Here is a 15654-nt window from a genome sequence, read left to right as displayed (position 1 = left end):
TCTAATTAATATCAGGAATAAAAATTTAGAAAGATGTCGTTGAGTTTAGTATTATATATTCGGTTGGTTAAAAGAAATATACTTATTGGAATACTTACTAGTTAGTAATTAGTGAGAAAATCTGTTATAAAACCTAACATTAAATTCATATATACAACCTACATGATAAACATTTAGATTTATCAGTCTTATTAAGATTGAGTTTTAATAAGTTCTTAAAACACACACAAATATTCGAAACAGAAATATATATAGAGCTAAGTATGAGATGAGACCTGCACTATCTTGTAGGTTATCGTACAAGTTAGGTTCAAATACAATTAACTTATAAATTAAAATGTCTTTTATCATAACACAAAAGCCATCTAGTGACTAGTACTCCATAAACTATGCCTTTTAAAAGTTATTTTATAGCCAAATTGGAGTTGGGATATCGATGTCATCTGATTGGATATATTCTTAATCAGTTAGTGTGTCATCAATTTTTTAATGACACAAGTCTCTTTAATCACAACGAATTAGCTTTGATTATAATATCCTTTAGCATTAACCTATATGTGTTTTGAGTTTGGAAGTTGATATAACCAAAATAACATCAGGGAAGATTTCATAAATCTTAGCTCGTGGATAAAGCATTAGAAAAATTAGATTTATATTCTATACCCAATACAAAGAAAATAATTGTTTACGAACAGCAATGGATAAGGACATAACAAGATTAGACTGTACTAATAATCCCACTTTAACTCAGTAATTACCGATTAAGTAAAAGGGTATATCGGTAATAGTAATATTGATCGGTTTAGTTTTGGTCGGCCGAACTTAAACAGACGAATAAGAACAGAGGAAGGAGAGACAGTAGTTTCTAATTTCGAGAAAAGGAAAAGAAAAATCAAATAGAGAGAGATTAATTTCTTCCTTAAAGCAAAGCGTCCAACTTTCTTCTTCTCCTTCTTCCTCACACACACCCTCTTGTCTCCATTAGACTCGTTTTCTACGATTTTTCTCCTCTTCAAAAACTCGTATAAATTGTACATAGTTTAGGCTTTGTTCTGTTCTTCCTCTGTATAAAAGTTCCTTGTACAACTCAAAATCCATCTGGGTTTCGTGTTAGAATTTGTGGGTTTTGAGTAAATCTGTTTGTTTCAATAGAAAAAAGGTGACTTTGATTCCCGGGAAATTTGACGAATTTTGGGAGCTAATTCTGGGAATTGCACATAGTTTCTGGTTATTTTTTATTCTTTGATTTCTGAACAAAAAAAAAAAAAAAACTGAACCTTCGGATTCTAAACCAGAACCAACGAGCTCCAATGGTGGTGGCGACGACTATAGCTCTTTACGCGAGCCCACCAAGCAGCGTTTGTTCCACGCCACATCAGATCTCATGTGATCTCGATCTGACCTCCAGGAGTTCGTCAACATCCCCTTCCATGGTTTCCTCGCCGCAGAAACCAATCGTCGGTGGTCTCTCTTCACTTTTCTCCGGCGCATCCGTCAAATCTTCAGCTTCCTCTTGCTCATACTCAACCGGAGTAGATGAGTTTTCTTCAGTACGCTATGATCGGAGTGATGATTTAAAAGATCTGAGCTTGAGCAGCTCCTTTTGTTATTCTCCGGCGAAATTTGTGAATTCTTCGTATCTTAGACGAGATCTTCAAAGTCCTATCTCTGTGCTTCACGGTCCAGTTTCTTGTAGTTGTAGCCCTCCGATGAGAATGTCTCGTGATCGGAATCTAGATGGCTCGTTTCGTTTAGGAGCTAGTGGATTGTTCAATGGTTTCGTAAGGAAAGCTCTAGGATCATGTGTGGATTACGAATTGGGATCGGATTCTGTTCTCGTTGATGAGCTAACGTTTCCTATGGAGGATGGTTTTGGGGTTGATACGAGAAAGCCATATGCTAGGGATTTGTTAAGACGTGCTCAATTGAGACACAAGATCTTCAAAGATGAGTCTGTGATCAAAGCATTTTATGAAGCAGAGAAAGCTCACAGAGGACAGGTATAAAAAGATACAATCTTTATCACTAGTTTTTTATTCTTGTTTGGTTTTTGGTGGCTGAACTTTTCGTTTGATGTTTGTAATCAGATGAGAGCTAGTGGTGATCCTTACCTTCAACATTGTGTTGAGACTGCTATGTTGTTGGCTAATATCGGAGCTAGCTCGACTGTTGTTGTTGCTGGGCTTCTTCATGATACTATGGATGATTCATTCATGAGCTATGATTATATTCTCAGAAACTTTGGAGCAGGAGTGGCTGATTTGGTCGAAGGGGTAAGAAAGATCGACATCTATGGACTTTGATTGATTGAGATTCTTGGTTTTTTAAATCCGTATGTGTGTGTGTGTGTGTGTTTTGTATAGGTTTCAAAGCTTAGCCAATTGAGCAAACTCGCTAGAGAGAACAATACGGCGTGTAAAACCGTTGAAGCAGATCGATTGCACACAATGTTTCTTGCAATGGCAGATGCAAGAGCTGTTCTTATAAAACTGGCTGATCGATTACACAACATGAAGACGCTTTACGCTTTGTCCCCAGTGAAGCAGCAGAGGTTTGCTAAAGAGACGCTGGAAATATTTGCACCGTTGGCTAATCGTTTGGGAATCTCTACCTGGAAAGTTCAGCTTGAAAATCTTTGTTTCAAGCATCTTTACCCAAACCAGCATAATGAGATGTCAACCATGCTTGAGGATTCATTCGACGAAGCCATGATTACTTCTGCAATAGAGAAATTGGAGCAAGCTCTTAAGAAAGAAGGCATTTCTTATCATGTTCTGTGTGGCCGGCACAAGAGCTTGTATAGTATTTACAGCAAGATGTTGAAGTAAGTTCTCTTTCCTCCCTTCTACTAAACAAAAGATGTGAGTGAAACTAGAAGACTAATGTTGATGTTGTCTATTCCACTGTACCAGGAAAAAGCTAACTGTGGATGAAATTCATGACATTCATGGGTTACGTTTGATTGTTGACAACGAAGGAGATTGTTACAAGGCCTTAGGAGTAGTTCATAGCTTATGGTCTGAAGTTCCTGGAAAGCTGAAGGATTACATAACTCATCCCAAATTCAACGGGTAAGTTCATATCTCGTGGTTTAAGTTGTGGTTGCTTGTGGCTTGTTAAAATGTAATGAATCTGACTTTGGAAAATTGGATTTTAGGTATCAATCTTTGCACACGGTAGTGATGGACAATGGAACAGTCCCACTTGAAGTCCAAATACGTACACAGGAGATGCATTTGCAAGCAGAATTTGGGTTTGCAGCTCATTGGAGGTACAAGGAAGGTGACTGCAAATACTCTTCGTTTGTGCTTCAGATGGTTGAATGGGCTCGGTGGGTCGTAACCTGGCATTGCGAAGCAATGAGCAAAGACCGATCTTCCATAAGTTCTTCTGATTCCATCAAACCCCCTTGCAAGTTTCCGTCTCACTCCGAGGACTGCCCGGCTTCTTACAAGCCTAACAGTAGCCAGGACGGACCAGTGTACGTCATCGTAATCGAAAATGACAAGGTTTGTTATAAACCTCTTATCATCTTGTCTAGTTCAAAATAGTTTTGCACTTGATTGTTATACTGAACAAATCTGAAAATGCAGATGTCTGTGCAAGAATTTCCAGCGAGTTCTACAGTCTCGGATCTGCTAAGCCGGGCGGGGCCAGGGAGCTCGAGGTGGTCCATGTATGGCATACCAGCAAAGGAAGAACTAAGGCCAAGGCTGAACCAAAGACCTGTAAGTGACCTCAAGTGGAAGCTGAAGATGGGTGATGTGGTGGAGCTGACTCCAACAATTCCTGACGAGTCTCTGACTGAATACAGAGAAGAGATTCAACGGATGTATGATCGAGGACTCGCGTTTTCCCGCCCCGGAACCATGGTCGGATGGGGAAGTTGATGGGTCCTCATATTGTTAACTAGTCCATGTCTGTATGTATATATAGTAATATGATTAATTTGTTGTACATAACAATGCTTCCGTTGGTTCAATCTAAGCTAAAAAAAAAAGCAAAAAGTTAGTATTAGACTTTTTATAAATTTGCAAAAATAAAGTAGTCGTTCTTTCATTAAGAGTTTAAATTTATTGAGAGAACTCTCAGTGATTCCCACAAAGTGTGAATATGTTTTGAATTATCAAATTAAACCTTGTCTTGATGAGGCATATTCTTTGTCGCCTTCTATTTACCCAAAACTATTGAGAGTTAAAACCTTAGCTGAGAGTTTACTTAATATTGATACCAAAAAAAAAAAAAAAAAAACACTATTGAGAGTTATAAACTTCAAACTACTAGATTCTTAGGTCTGACTGGTTTAAACGCAGCGGTTGCGGTTGCGGTTGCGGGAGTTTGCGGAAGCGGGCGGTTGCGGTTTCAAGCGTTACCAAGCGTTTTGAACGACTGGTTTAGCGTTTGAAAATGGATGCGTTTTCGGGAGTTTTATGACTGGTAAATCAGCGGTTGCGGTAGCAGTTAAATAAAAAAATGACCAAAAAAATAAAAAAAATATTACAAAAAAAGAAATAAAAATACTAATATATTATTATGATAATATTAGAAAAATTGAACATGCTTAATAATTGAAACCATAAATAAAGTACTAAATAGTTATTCAAAAATAAAGAAATTTTGTAATAAGATAGTATTTTATACTGGGTTAACACCAAAAATTGCATCAAGTAATGAGGCAAACTGTAAATAACGTTGAATTCAATCAAAAAGCAAGTGATTTTCTATTCGAGAAAATAAATCGAAACATATATTCAATCAAAAAGCAAAGCAATACATAATGAAAAGAAAAAAAAGATGCTAAGAAAAATATTCAAAGAGTTACACATGAGGTGATGAATGAATAAAATGATATATGATACTTACGTTTGGTTCTTGATTTTCATCAGTTTGGGTGGAAGACATTGAGAAAATAAAATTTTAGAATATTGATTAGGGTTTATGATGAGAACGTGATACAAAGATGAAAGATACATATATGATAAATATATTTTATAATAATTATAAGTAAAGGTTTGTTTTTTTATTTTTTTTTTTTTTTTTAAAATCCAACCGCTACCGCCCGCAACCGCAAACGCTTGCGGGAAGGAGCTTTTGAAATTCAGCGATTTCGAGCGGTTTGAAGCGGTATGGAGCGGTTTCTATGATTGGTACCAACCGCTAACAACCGCAACCGACCGCTAGCAACCGCTAGGAGGGTGCTAGCGGGAGAACCAATCAAGCCCTTAGAGCATGCGCAATGCAAATCTCTCACCACAGTTTCTCACATACAAAAGTAATAATAAAATAAAAAATAATAATATTTAATTATGTGAGTCTCTCAAAAAAGCTGAGAGAGTCTCTCATAGGAGAGACTTTGAGAGACTCTCTCCACTTTTTTGAGAGACTTTGAGAGACTCTCTCCACTTTTTTTAGAGACTCACATAATCAAATACTATTATTTCTTATTTTATTATTACTTTAATAGTTGAGAAACTATGGTGAGAGATTTGCATTGCAGATGCTCTTACAAAAAAAAAAAAACTTCAAACTACTAGATTGAAGAGGCAGATTCTCTCATGAATGTATAAATTTGTATTTGAATTATTCCCTATACTGTACCTTATATATATTTAGTACGATTTTGGTCAAAAATTTATAAAATATGATAATATTAAAACATATATATATATATATATATATATATATATTTAAATATATTCTGAGTGATGTCAAAAAAAGAAAGGGATCGGCCTCCATGAATTGGTCATTCTTCTACCTTAAGCATAATCCTCGGAATTATTTTTAGCAACGCAAGAGTTTGTGGTTTTGATCTCCCTTTACTCCTCTATAAAACGGACTCTGGATTCATCAGAACAAAACATCAATAAACACAAAAACAAAAGAAAAGAATAAACAAAAGAAAAAATAAAATAAAAACAAAATCAATAAAAGGAGAATAAGAAAATGGTGGGTTTTCGCAGAGCAAGCGGAGTGCTTCTTGTGGTATTAGTGGTTATGGCCACCACAATAGTAAACGGGACACCGGTTGTCGATAAAGCAAAAGATGCAGCTGAATCAGTTGGCGATAAAGTCAGTGAAGCAGCTACAACAGTTGGCGATAAAGCAAAAGATGCAGCTGCATCAGTTGGTGTTAAAGTACCAGGAGCCAAAGCAGGCGGTGCATCACTTGATATTAAAGCATCAGGAGCTAAAGGAGATGGTAAAACTGATGACAGTGCGGTACGTACCAAATGTTGTATATATTCTCTATATTGTATTATATACGATTTTGTATGGTTTAAGAAAGAATGTCACGTGTATTCATGTATAGGCATTTGCGGCTGCATGGAAAGAAGCATGTGCAGCAGGGAGCACGATTACAGTGCCAAAAGGTGAGTATTTGGTAGAGAGCCTAGAGTTCAAAGGTCCATGCAAAGGTCCAGTCACTTTGGAATTGAATGGCAATCTTAAGGCTCCGGCTACGGTCAAGACCTCTAAACCTCATTCCGGATGGATTGATTTCGAAAACATCGCTGATTTCACTTTGAATGGAAACGGAGCCATTTTTGACGGTCAAGGTTCCCTCGCTTGGAAGGCCAATGACTGCGCCAAAACCGGCAAATGCAACTCTCTCCCCATCGTAAGCACATTCAACTTTTTACATATTACAATAAAAACATTATTTTCATGGAATAATATGATAATTATATGGGTTATTATATTGTAACAGAACATCCGATTCACGGGTCTAACAAACTCGAAAATTAAGAGTATTACATCAACAAACAGCAAACTTTTCCACATGAACATCCTTAACTGCAAAAACATAACTCTTGAGGATATTGGTATTGATGCACCTCCGGAGAGTCTCAACACCGATGGGATCCACATCGGAAGGTCCAATGGCGTCAACTTATTAGGGGCAAAGATTAAAACCGGAGATGACTGCGTTTCCATTGGAGATGGTACCGAAAATCTCATTGTTGAGAACGTAGAATGTGGACCGGGACACGGAATTTCCATTGGAAGTCTCGGAAGATACCCTAATGAGCAACCAGTAAAAGGAGTCACTGTGAGGAAATGCCTCATCAAGAACACTGACAATGGTGTTCGCATCAAGACATGGCCAGGATCTCCCCCCGGTATCGCCTCCAACATTCTTTTCGAAGATATCACAATGGACAATGTTAGCACCCCCGTTCTCATCGACCAAGAGTACTGTCCTTATGGCCACTGCAAAGCTGGGGTATGTAACCGAATCGAATCTATACATAAAACTATCTAGTACTCAAATTTTGACACAATAATATATATATTTTGGTTTGTTTGGTAGTATATGTATATATTGGTCAAATTTATAAATCTCTCTCCAATTAATATACATGAAGGTACCATCGAAAGTGAAGTTGTCGGACGTGACTATCAAGAACATTAAGGGTACATCAGCAACAAAGGTGGCTGTGAAGCTAATGTGCAGTAAAGGCGTTCCTTGCACCAATATTGCTCTCGCTGACATCAACTTGGTCCACAACGGCAAAGAGGGACCAGCTGTCTCGGCATGTTCTAACATCAAGCCTATTCTCTCCGGAAAGTTGGTTCCAGCGGCTTGCACTGAAGTCGCTAAAACGGGTCCTTAAATTAAAGGCGCATGTCCACCATAAATCCATCCAATCTGGTGAAGACGCTTTGATTAGGGTGCGATGATAAAGTTTTGCAATATTTTTTTGACATAAAAATTATATGAATATTTAGTACTAGAAAATATGGAGTCCATTTAGGGTTGGAGTTTATCACCTGAAGAGTGACTCGTGATTGGGTAGTAATGATTGTGTGATTCGCAATATGCGAGAGTTATGTAAATTATTTGTTAAGAAATTGATTGATGTTGTTTAAACACTCAGCCTTGGTTGGAAATTCACTCGACCATTGAATCACACCGGTGAAAGCTAAAAACCTTATTTCTGTTGGGGTTCATTACTCCAAGGAACCCCAACGACAACGAAGGAGATTTCGTTGATCCATCTATAAATCAAGTAAGTGTACTAATCAGATCGAGGTATCTAAAGTCTTTCACTGTGACGGCTTATTGTTATGCGTCATGAAAGACAGCACAAGACTTGTCGTATGGAATTCTTATTTGCGACAAACGAGATGGATACAAGTAGCCCAGAAACAATTTCCACAGACTAGACAGGTATGCTCTTGGATATGACAAGAACCGTAACCACAAAATCTTGAGGTTTATAGATGGCTACCTCACTTTCGAAAAACACGTTTTCGATCGGGTTCGAAATCTACCATCATAGCTCTAATTCATGGAGGGTTGTTGATGTCACTCCGGACTGGAATGTAGAGTTTTATCAACGCGGCGTGTCTTTGAAGGGAAATACTTACTTTTACGCTCAAGAAAAATTAATAATGGAAGGAGAGGGACTGGACGACGTAGAAACAACACATCTTCCCGTTTTTCTACTCTGTTTTGATTTTACAGCAGAGAGATTTGGACCGCGTCTTCCTCTACCGTTTCACTCTCATGATGAAGAGATTGTGTCTCTATCTTGTGTCAAAGAAGAGCAGCTAGCTGTGTTATATCAAAACTATGCTATATGCTTGGACATTTGGATTACGACGATGATCGAGCCTACTGCGCTGTCTTGGAGCAAGTTTTTGAAAGTGGATATGAGACCACTCACTGGCTTTAAGTTATATGCTGAAGCTGGGAGTTTTCTTTATTGATGACGAGAAGAAAGTCGCCGTGGTTTTCGATCTAGACGGATATAAAAAGACCGAGACTTGTCGCTACCAAACAGCTCACATCATTGGACAATATGGATACTTCAAATCTGTGAATATCCGAGAAGCTCCGAATCTCGGGAAACCTGACAGATTTGGATTTACTCTCTCCATTTATTGTGTCCCACTTGTGTGCTCTTCTTATGTTCCAAGTTTAGTGAAGATAGATTAGTTAGTTCCATTTTCTTAAATTTGTTCCTTTTTTAAACATTTCCATGTCCTTTTGAACAAGACTACTACTGCTGCTAGTCGATTATTAATTTGTTTTTGCTATTATTCATCTCCTTGTTCAAGAGCTCTTTTCTCTGAATAACTTTTCCCTCATTTTTCTTCCCAATTCTTATTTCTGCCTCATGATTTACTTGTTTATGTGATCATTCAATAATGTTTAAGCTAGTACTGCAAGGTTGTGATCATTCCTTTAGTGTTTCTTCTTTGCTGTTATAGTTTGGGCTTTATGCTGCTGTAACCATCTTGATGCGTTTTCTGGAGGGATGTTCTGTTATAACTACAGAGACCTTATGTTTAGGACCAAAATACTTTTCTATAGCTTTGTCTTCTTGACAAGGTTACTTTTGGGGTGGAAAATTGATGAACTAAATTACTTGTTATGTAAGATGAAATTCGAATACTGTATATATATATATATATATATATATATATATATATATATTGAAATGGTACTAAGGTACCGTCTCCAGTCTATGACCAAACATTGTCCCATGGAGTCTTTTAGTTTGCTCAAGAAGTTTTCCCATGAAACTGAAGGTAAATTACAAATTAAACATTGACAAAAGCCAAAAGTGTTTACCATGTGATTGGCCTTGTTACTAAATATGGTTTATATGATTATGTAGCATAGTCTGTGAGATTTAAAATGTCTACTTAATAATTAGGTTGTGGCCATAAGGAACTATTGTTTGATTTGATAAAAAGTTTTGGCAAGGAATTTATAGTCATGAAACTTGGTTTGAAGATGGACTATATAAAGGGCAACAAAAGTGAGCTCTACAAACAAATAATTATACATTACATACATAAATCACAAATCCATGTGGGTGCACTTAATCGAAGCTAATAAACTTAAATCAAGTATCAAACAACTCAGCAACAATCACATAAAACAAAATAAACAGATAATGGAAAATAATAGTCGAAAGATTTCAACTTCTTTTGCAGCAGAGATTGTAGAACGAAAGCAGTTTTAAAAGACAGAAACTTAATGGATCAATGATATAGCCAAGGATGACTTCCCGTCATGATTTCATCAACCACTTGCCGGAGCCCTCTCACATGAGGACTGAGACATGGTGGTTTGATGGATAACCTGAGAACCCGAATTGTGGGTTTTGTTGGAACATGTCGTTGTTGTTCCCGGTTATGTCCGAGCAAGATGTTGTCGAGCCACTAGACCCGACCCCACCCCTTGAAATGTCCCGTTGCCGGAATTTTCCTGGAGAGTTCTTGAAGACATGCGGTGGATCCAAGAATGGAGGAGCTTGTGAAGATTTTGATTCTTGAAGCTTCTTTGTGTTGAGGAAACGCCCACCAGAGCCTCTAGCTCTCTTTAACGCATGAAGGTGGCGCGACTCGTGAAGGTATGGCTGCATAATTTCATACAAATAATTGGTCTTAAACATAATAATTGAAACTTTATGTAGTTCTATTTATAAGAGTGGTGCAACAGAGATAAAAACGTACTTTGCGGACTTTGATGAGCTTGTTCTGAGCTTCAAGCTTTGCACGGCGCTGTCTGCGGCGGAGAATGGCTTGGTACTGTTTTGCATTGACGAAAATTGGTTCGTTCTCTGGAATGTTGTGAGGCAAAGGCACTCTACAAGGAACCAACCCTCCAATTTGAGGATGCTGCACCTGCAAAGATTTCCATAACAAATACTTTCATAAGGATACAACAACAGCTAGCAGCATTATTTTGAGATGCTCCAATTGTGTATTACCATGTGTTGTGATGCATACGGAAAAGACAAGAAACCATTGAAATGTGGTGTTACATTGCCGTGTAAAGGCCAAGAAGCCGCCTGAGAGCATATAGACATTAGACATCATTAACATAGTATATATATATAGCTTTAAACTCATTCTCATCTACTACAAGATTAAGGTCAAAGGTGGATAGAGTATTTAACCTCAATAGGAAGAACAACTGAATCTTGAGACACCTTCGACTTCGAATGACTTCCAATAGGATTCTCCGGGTTTTCTTTGTAACCTGCATCAAAACAAGAACCCATAGATCAGCTAACACTAAACGCAGTTGACGCAATGTGAGCTCTTATTCAGGGGGAAGAAGAGTTGAAAGTGGTGGACCTGAGAGTTGAGTAACAACAATGTTGTGGCCATAACGATTATTAGGTTCGCTTAAGCTAGCAACTTCACTGTATGATTCTCCTCCAGTGGATTGAGTAGAGGAGGAATCATGGTCGTGCAATTGAAAAACAGTTTGTTTCATCTCAGGGAAATGGGTAGACATCATCTCCATCGTCAAGCTTAAAGTGTTGTTATCGGTCATGGATGATGATCCTTGGACATTTGAGTTGGTGAAGACAGAGTTTTCCCAAGAAGTTACAGGATAAGACAATGATTCTTTGCTGTGAAACTCTTGCATTGTCTGAAATAACTAATCAATCTCCAGACCATAGTAGATCCATCAAGAGACAAGAGGTGGTTTTCTTTCAGTCACCTGTAATCCCATCAAGTAAAGAAAAACAGTCATGATATTGTTGAATTCAGTTGGAAGGATTCACCAAAAAACCATTCTTGTTGATCCACAAAGAAAGGAGCAACAAACTGTTAGAATTGAGTCCATGATTAAATCTTCTAATATCATATGTGTTAGTTTGTATGTAAAGTCAACGGATGTAATTTGTTACATATGACTTACCAGGAACGGGTGTGAGTAAGAGACGTAACTTGTCGGAGAAGTTACAACTGTTACCAACGGTTACGTGGAGCAGTTATGTAAACATGTATATAAGTGTGTATGTCTTGTCGAGTAAAAATAACAAGTTTCAGATTCAATAAAGAGTTATTTTTGTTCTTGTCTTCTTTACAAGAGAAGAGACAAATGTCTCTTGCATTGTTTTTCTTCTTTCTCTCAATATTCCAACATGGTAGCAGAGCTTATTTGGTCTTGGAGCCTGTCCAAGTAAAACAAAGATAAGAAAAAATTCCGCTGCGAGAAGAAGAGAAAGATGGAGACAACAAATTAACGGTGAGAAACCGAAAAGAAAAAAAAAAGGAGAAGAAGAAGAAACAGGGAAGGAAGAAAAAAATTGATGGTGACAAGATAGGGTACCATCAACCTTCACAAACGTATTCACAAGCATTTCCTTCAAGAAGAAGGCTCCAAAAGCGATGAAGAAGATAGGAAATCTTTTCTAAAGGCAACGGAGAAAACGGATGTGGATTTGGAGTTGTGGAAGGAGAATTCTGAAACTTTGTTCAACAAGGTCTTGGTGAAGTTCAAGGATGCAAAGAAGACATCACTTGATGAAGTTGAGAATCCGAAGTAGGAGTCAACTGAAACAAGACGGAGGAAGCCGCCTGTGTAAGAAACAGAGCAAGGCTTAGTATCAAAAGGTGTTGTTGAATTGTAAAGAACACTGCAACACGGAGTAAGCTTCTTGGGAGAACAGTGCAAGGCTACTCAGCAAAAAGGTTCAAGGGAACTGATGAGACGTCATCGAGACGTGATGGTGATCAAAAGAGGACACCATAAGAGGATGCTTACCTCGGAGAAAAATGGAGCACAAGAGGATGCTTACCTCGGAGAAAAATGGAGCATAAGTCGGTTGAAGAGTAAACCGAAGACGACGTGAAGAAGATTCACGCACAAGACGTCATGGAGACGTTATGGTGATCAAAAGAAGACACCGAAGAAGACGTGACGATGTTCACGCACAAGACGTCTACGTGACGTGATGGTGATCAAAGGAAGACACCAAGCAAAAAGGAGAGATGCTTACCTAAGAGGGAAAGGAAGCATTGGGTTGTTGTAGAGACAATCGAAGAAGACGTGGAGAAGATTCACGCACAAGAAGTTACAGAGACGTGATGGTGATCAAAGGATCACATATTTGGTGATCAAGAGGACACAAAAAGGGAATAAAAAGAAAGCTCACCTAAGAGAAAGGGAGTGAAAAAAAAAAAAAAAGAGGTTTCGAGAACAACCGGAGAAGACGTGACAAAGCTCACGTGAAAAAAATTTTGAAGGTGACAAAGGAGAAGCCTTGTGGGAAAGAGAAATGTCAAAAGTGTGCAACGTCAAATACAAGTAGCAAAGAAGGTGTTCTGCACGTAACAAGCCAGGGCACGTGGTGAAGAAAGGTTAGGAAGGCCGAGAGAGCGTACCTAAGCCTAGAAGAAACAGATTATGAGGATCATATGCTGTTTAGTGCAGTTGAAGAAAGATCATCATCAAACGTGAATGATGAGACATGGAAAAGGGAAATATCCAAGTGATGACAAGCCAAGAAGAGAAGATCATCAAAGAGGTGTTTCTAATTCCGGGTTTAGCGAGAAATCTGTTGAGTGTTTCTAAAACAAGAAGTTACCAAAGGATAATAAGGTGATTCAACTCCACAGCACCTGCAGAAAAGAAAGAGCTGTGTTCGATTAAGGAGAATCGAAACAGGGCGAGGTGGAGAAGAAGTGTTCACGAAAGAGGAAAATCGATGAGTGAAGCATCCGATCAAGAGGGAGACACAGAAGGAATGCTTACTAGTAAACTATGGCATCGTCGTGAAAGGGATTTGACCAGAGAAGTGGCAAAGCACCAGAGGCGAAGAAGAAACTATGGGATTGAAATCCCTAGATTGAAATTAGGGATTTAATCAAAGGACTCAAGAGGGAGTGTTAGAATTGAGTCCATGATTAAATCTTCTAATATCATATGTGTTAGTTTGTATGTAAAGTCAACGGATGTAATTTGTTACATATGACTTACCAGGAACGGGTGTGAGTAAGAGACGTAACTTGTCGGAGAAGTTACAACTGTTACCAACGGTTACGTGGAGCAGTTATGTAAACATGTATATAAGTGTGTATGTCTTGTCGAGTAAAAATAACAAGTTTCAGATTTAATAAAGAGTTATTTTTGTTCTTGTCTTCTTTACAAGAGAAGAGACAAATGTCTCTTGCATTGTTTTTCTTCTTTCTCTCAATATTCCAACACAAACAAGAGATCTAAGAGAAAGAAACCATAGAGCAGATCCAATGATCATACTAAATAGAAAGTAAAGATTCAGACTTTGAGAATTAACGGCCAAACAAATCAGATCAAAAAACAGAGAAAGCACAAACATGCAATTCCACTATCTATAACTAGAGAAGGGGAAATAAAACGGCAAAGCAGGAATCAATCGACATAAGACATGAGAAAACAGAACATAACTAAAAAAAGAAGAAACAAACAAAGAAAGTATTCAGATTTTTCTCACCAAAAATGGTTTTTTTTTCCTCCCAAAGCAGAGTACAAGTAGTCAAATAAAGCGACTAAATTTACACAAAATCAGAGAGAATCTATGGATTTGATGAAGATGCAGATAGAGAGAATAGATAAATAAAAAATCATGCAATGTTGAGATGATGCATGTCTCCTTCCTCAAAACATGGCTTCTTTCTTCTTTCTTTTTTCTCTCTTTATCAATTAAAATCAGTAGAAGGCTAAAAAGCTTTACCTAACTCTCTTTTTTTTTTTTTTTGGTCTCTCCAGTAGTACCAATTTTTTTCCCACCACTAATATGTCACTACCTTTTAGCTGGACATTAGTTAATAATTATTGTTATTCGTTGTTTACATTATGATCATGAACCACTCTTGTCTTCTTCCTCTTTTATATTTTCTGTCTAGTACCAAATAATGAATAATCAAGATCAGAATACTCCCATTTTATCAATTACAAAAAATAGTAAGCTTTAAGGTTAAAACAGAAAACGTGGGTACAAACAAAACAAAACAAAACACTTTGGGAGAGAGCCACATTTGTAATTTGTAGTACCTTTTTTTAACCATATTTTTTTTTATTCATAGCCGCCACATCGCTGTTCCGACAATCCACGCGCTTCTTGAGTGCACGTGATATTCACGTCCGGTGTTTGGATGTTGAAACACGTCGTCACAACATAGACACACACACTTGCCTTTTTGTTTGACTGGGCTTTTGGTTTTCCTGCATAATGATAAATAAATAAAAATAATAATAACGATGACTTCTGATGGATTTTTAAAGAGAATAAATCTACACTGAAGAACACTTAGATTTTTATAATATGTAATTAAATTAAGAAAAATAATAATTAATACTGTAAAGATTTACTAATTAAATAGGAATAAGGTAGCCTTTCAACAATCCCACCAATCCCACTTGGCGTGAAAGGAAACTGAAATCAAGTCAAGCAATGGGATATGGAATCACCCTTTTTCTCGCACATTTAAATGAACATTACATTCTCCAACACAAGCAAGGTATTTGATTGTAGTTGAGTTTACGTTTACCAAATTCAACTGTGGACAAAACAAAACTTACCAAATTTATCCGTTTCTACCATAGCGGATCACCGTAATATAAATATTTTTTTGGTTTATTGTAAAGAATCACCGTAATATATGTTGGTTGGTTTCGTAATAAGTTGTTAAAAATACATTGAAAACATGATTAGCAATTGAATTAAGTGATTATAAGGTGAATTCTAGATGAAGATTAGTGAGCCATCATCATTCATAAGTGAAATCTCCATTTAAAGCAAAATAAATATGTTTTTCCCTCATATACTGTTTGGCTGATGAGATATTCGTCAAAAAGTAAAAACAAATGACACAAACGCAGTTACCTGACCTACCTAATTCTATATGCGACAGGTA

At 37.4% G+C, this 15654-nt stretch overlaps 4 protein-coding genes across 5 annotated transcripts; 3 read left to right on the top strand and 1 right to left on the bottom strand.

Moving 5' to 3' along the window:
* Nucleotides 1-764: 764 nt before the first annotated feature.
* Nucleotides 765-4059, top strand: LOC9321072 (probable GTP diphosphokinase RSH2, chloroplastic). Its single transcript, XM_002884960.2, has 6 exons — nt 765-2000; nt 2088-2273; nt 2364-2824; nt 2913-3071; nt 3158-3509; nt 3594-4059. The coding sequence occupies exons 1-6, from the start codon at nt 1311-1313 to the stop codon at nt 3888-3890; spliced, it is 2145 nt and encodes a 714-aa protein (XP_002885006.1). The 5' UTR covers nt 765-1310; the 3' UTR covers nt 3891-4059.
* Nucleotides 4060-5865: 1806 nt separating this feature from the next.
* On the top strand, nt 5866-7875 carry LOC9321071 (exopolygalacturonase clone GBGA483). The gene is made up of 4 exons (XM_002884959.2): nt 5866-6219; nt 6311-6619; nt 6710-7225; nt 7368-7875. The coding sequence occupies exons 1-4, from the start codon at nt 5944-5946 to the stop codon at nt 7614-7616; spliced, it is 1350 nt and encodes a 449-aa protein (XP_002885005.1). The 5' UTR covers nt 5866-5943; the 3' UTR covers nt 7617-7875.
* A 200-nt stretch (nt 7876-8075) lies between these two features.
* LOC9318933 (putative F-box protein At4g17200) lies at nt 8076-9411 on the top strand. The gene is given in 2 exon segments (XM_021030252.1): nt 8076-8703; nt 8705-9411. Coding segments are annotated over 2 exon segments (717 nt in total). The 5' UTR covers nt 8076-8226; the 3' UTR covers nt 8945-9411.
* Nucleotides 9412-9758: 347 nt separating this feature from the next.
* On the bottom strand, nt 9759-14599 carry LOC9318932 (nuclear transcription factor Y subunit A-6). 2 transcript variants are annotated; one of them, XM_002882820.2, is made up of 6 exons: nt 14232-14539; nt 11101-11473; nt 10920-11002; nt 10731-10811; nt 10474-10644; nt 9759-10376 (listed from the first exon to the last, which is right to left on the bottom strand). In XM_002882820.2, the coding sequence occupies exons 2-6, from the start codon at nt 11396-11398 to the stop codon at nt 10062-10064; spliced, it is 948 nt and encodes a 315-aa protein (XP_002882866.1). In that variant the 5' UTR covers nt 11399-11473; nt 14232-14539; the 3' UTR covers nt 9759-10061. The 2 variants fall into 2 exon arrangements, with proteins under 2 accessions (XP_002882866.1, XP_020888646.1); XM_021032987.1 differs by lacking the exon at nt 10731-10811 and having other exon boundaries at nt 14232-14599.
* Nucleotides 14600-15654: the final 1055 nt, after the last annotated feature.

This window comes from Arabidopsis lyrata (assembly GCF_000004255.2).
Source record: "Arabidopsis lyrata subsp. lyrata unplaced genomic scaffold ARALYscaffold_3, whole genome shotgun sequence".
Lineage (NCBI taxonomy): Eukaryota > Viridiplantae > Streptophyta > Magnoliopsida > Brassicales > Brassicaceae > Arabidopsis > Arabidopsis lyrata.
This window is presented reverse-complemented; position numbering and strand designations above follow the sequence as displayed.

Excerpts from the sequence above, each read along its gene's own strand:
- LOC9321072 (XM_002884960.2), top strand. The coding sequence starts at position 1,311 with ATGGTGGTGGCGACGACTATAGCTCTTTACGCGAGCCCACCAAGCAGC. Across the intron at positions 2,274-2,363 it reads TGGCTGATTTGGTCGAAGGG|GTTTCAAAGCTTAGCCAATT; the intron begins GTAAGAAAGATC and ends TGTTTTGTATAG. Across the intron at positions 2,825-2,912 it reads ATTTACAGCAAGATGTTGAA|GAAAAAGCTAACTGTGGATG; the intron begins GTAAGTTCTCTT and ends CCACTGTACCAG.
- LOC9321071 (XM_002884959.2), top strand. The coding sequence starts at position 5,944 with ATGGTGGGTTTTCGCAGAGCAAGCGGAGTGCTTCTTGTGGTATTAGTG. Across the intron at positions 6,220-6,310 it reads GTAAAACTGATGACAGTGCG|GCATTTGCGGCTGCATGGAA; the intron begins GTACGTACCAAA and ends ATTCATGTATAG. Across the intron at positions 7,226-7,367 it reads ATGGCCACTGCAAAGCTGGG|GTACCATCGAAAGTGAAGTT; the intron begins GTATGTAACCGA and ends ATATACATGAAG.
- LOC9318932 (XM_002882820.2), bottom strand. The coding sequence starts at position 11,398 with ATGCAAGAGTTTCACAGCAAAGAATCATTGTCTTATCCTGTAACTTCT. Across the intron at positions 10,645-10,730 it reads CGTATGCATCACAACACATG|GTGCAGCATCCTCAAATTGG; the intron begins GTAATACACAAT and ends AAATCTTTGCAG. Across the intron at positions 10,377-10,473 it reads AGCTCATCAAAGTCCGCAAA|CCATACCTTCACGAGTCGCG; the intron begins GTACGTTTTTAT and ends GAAATTATGCAG.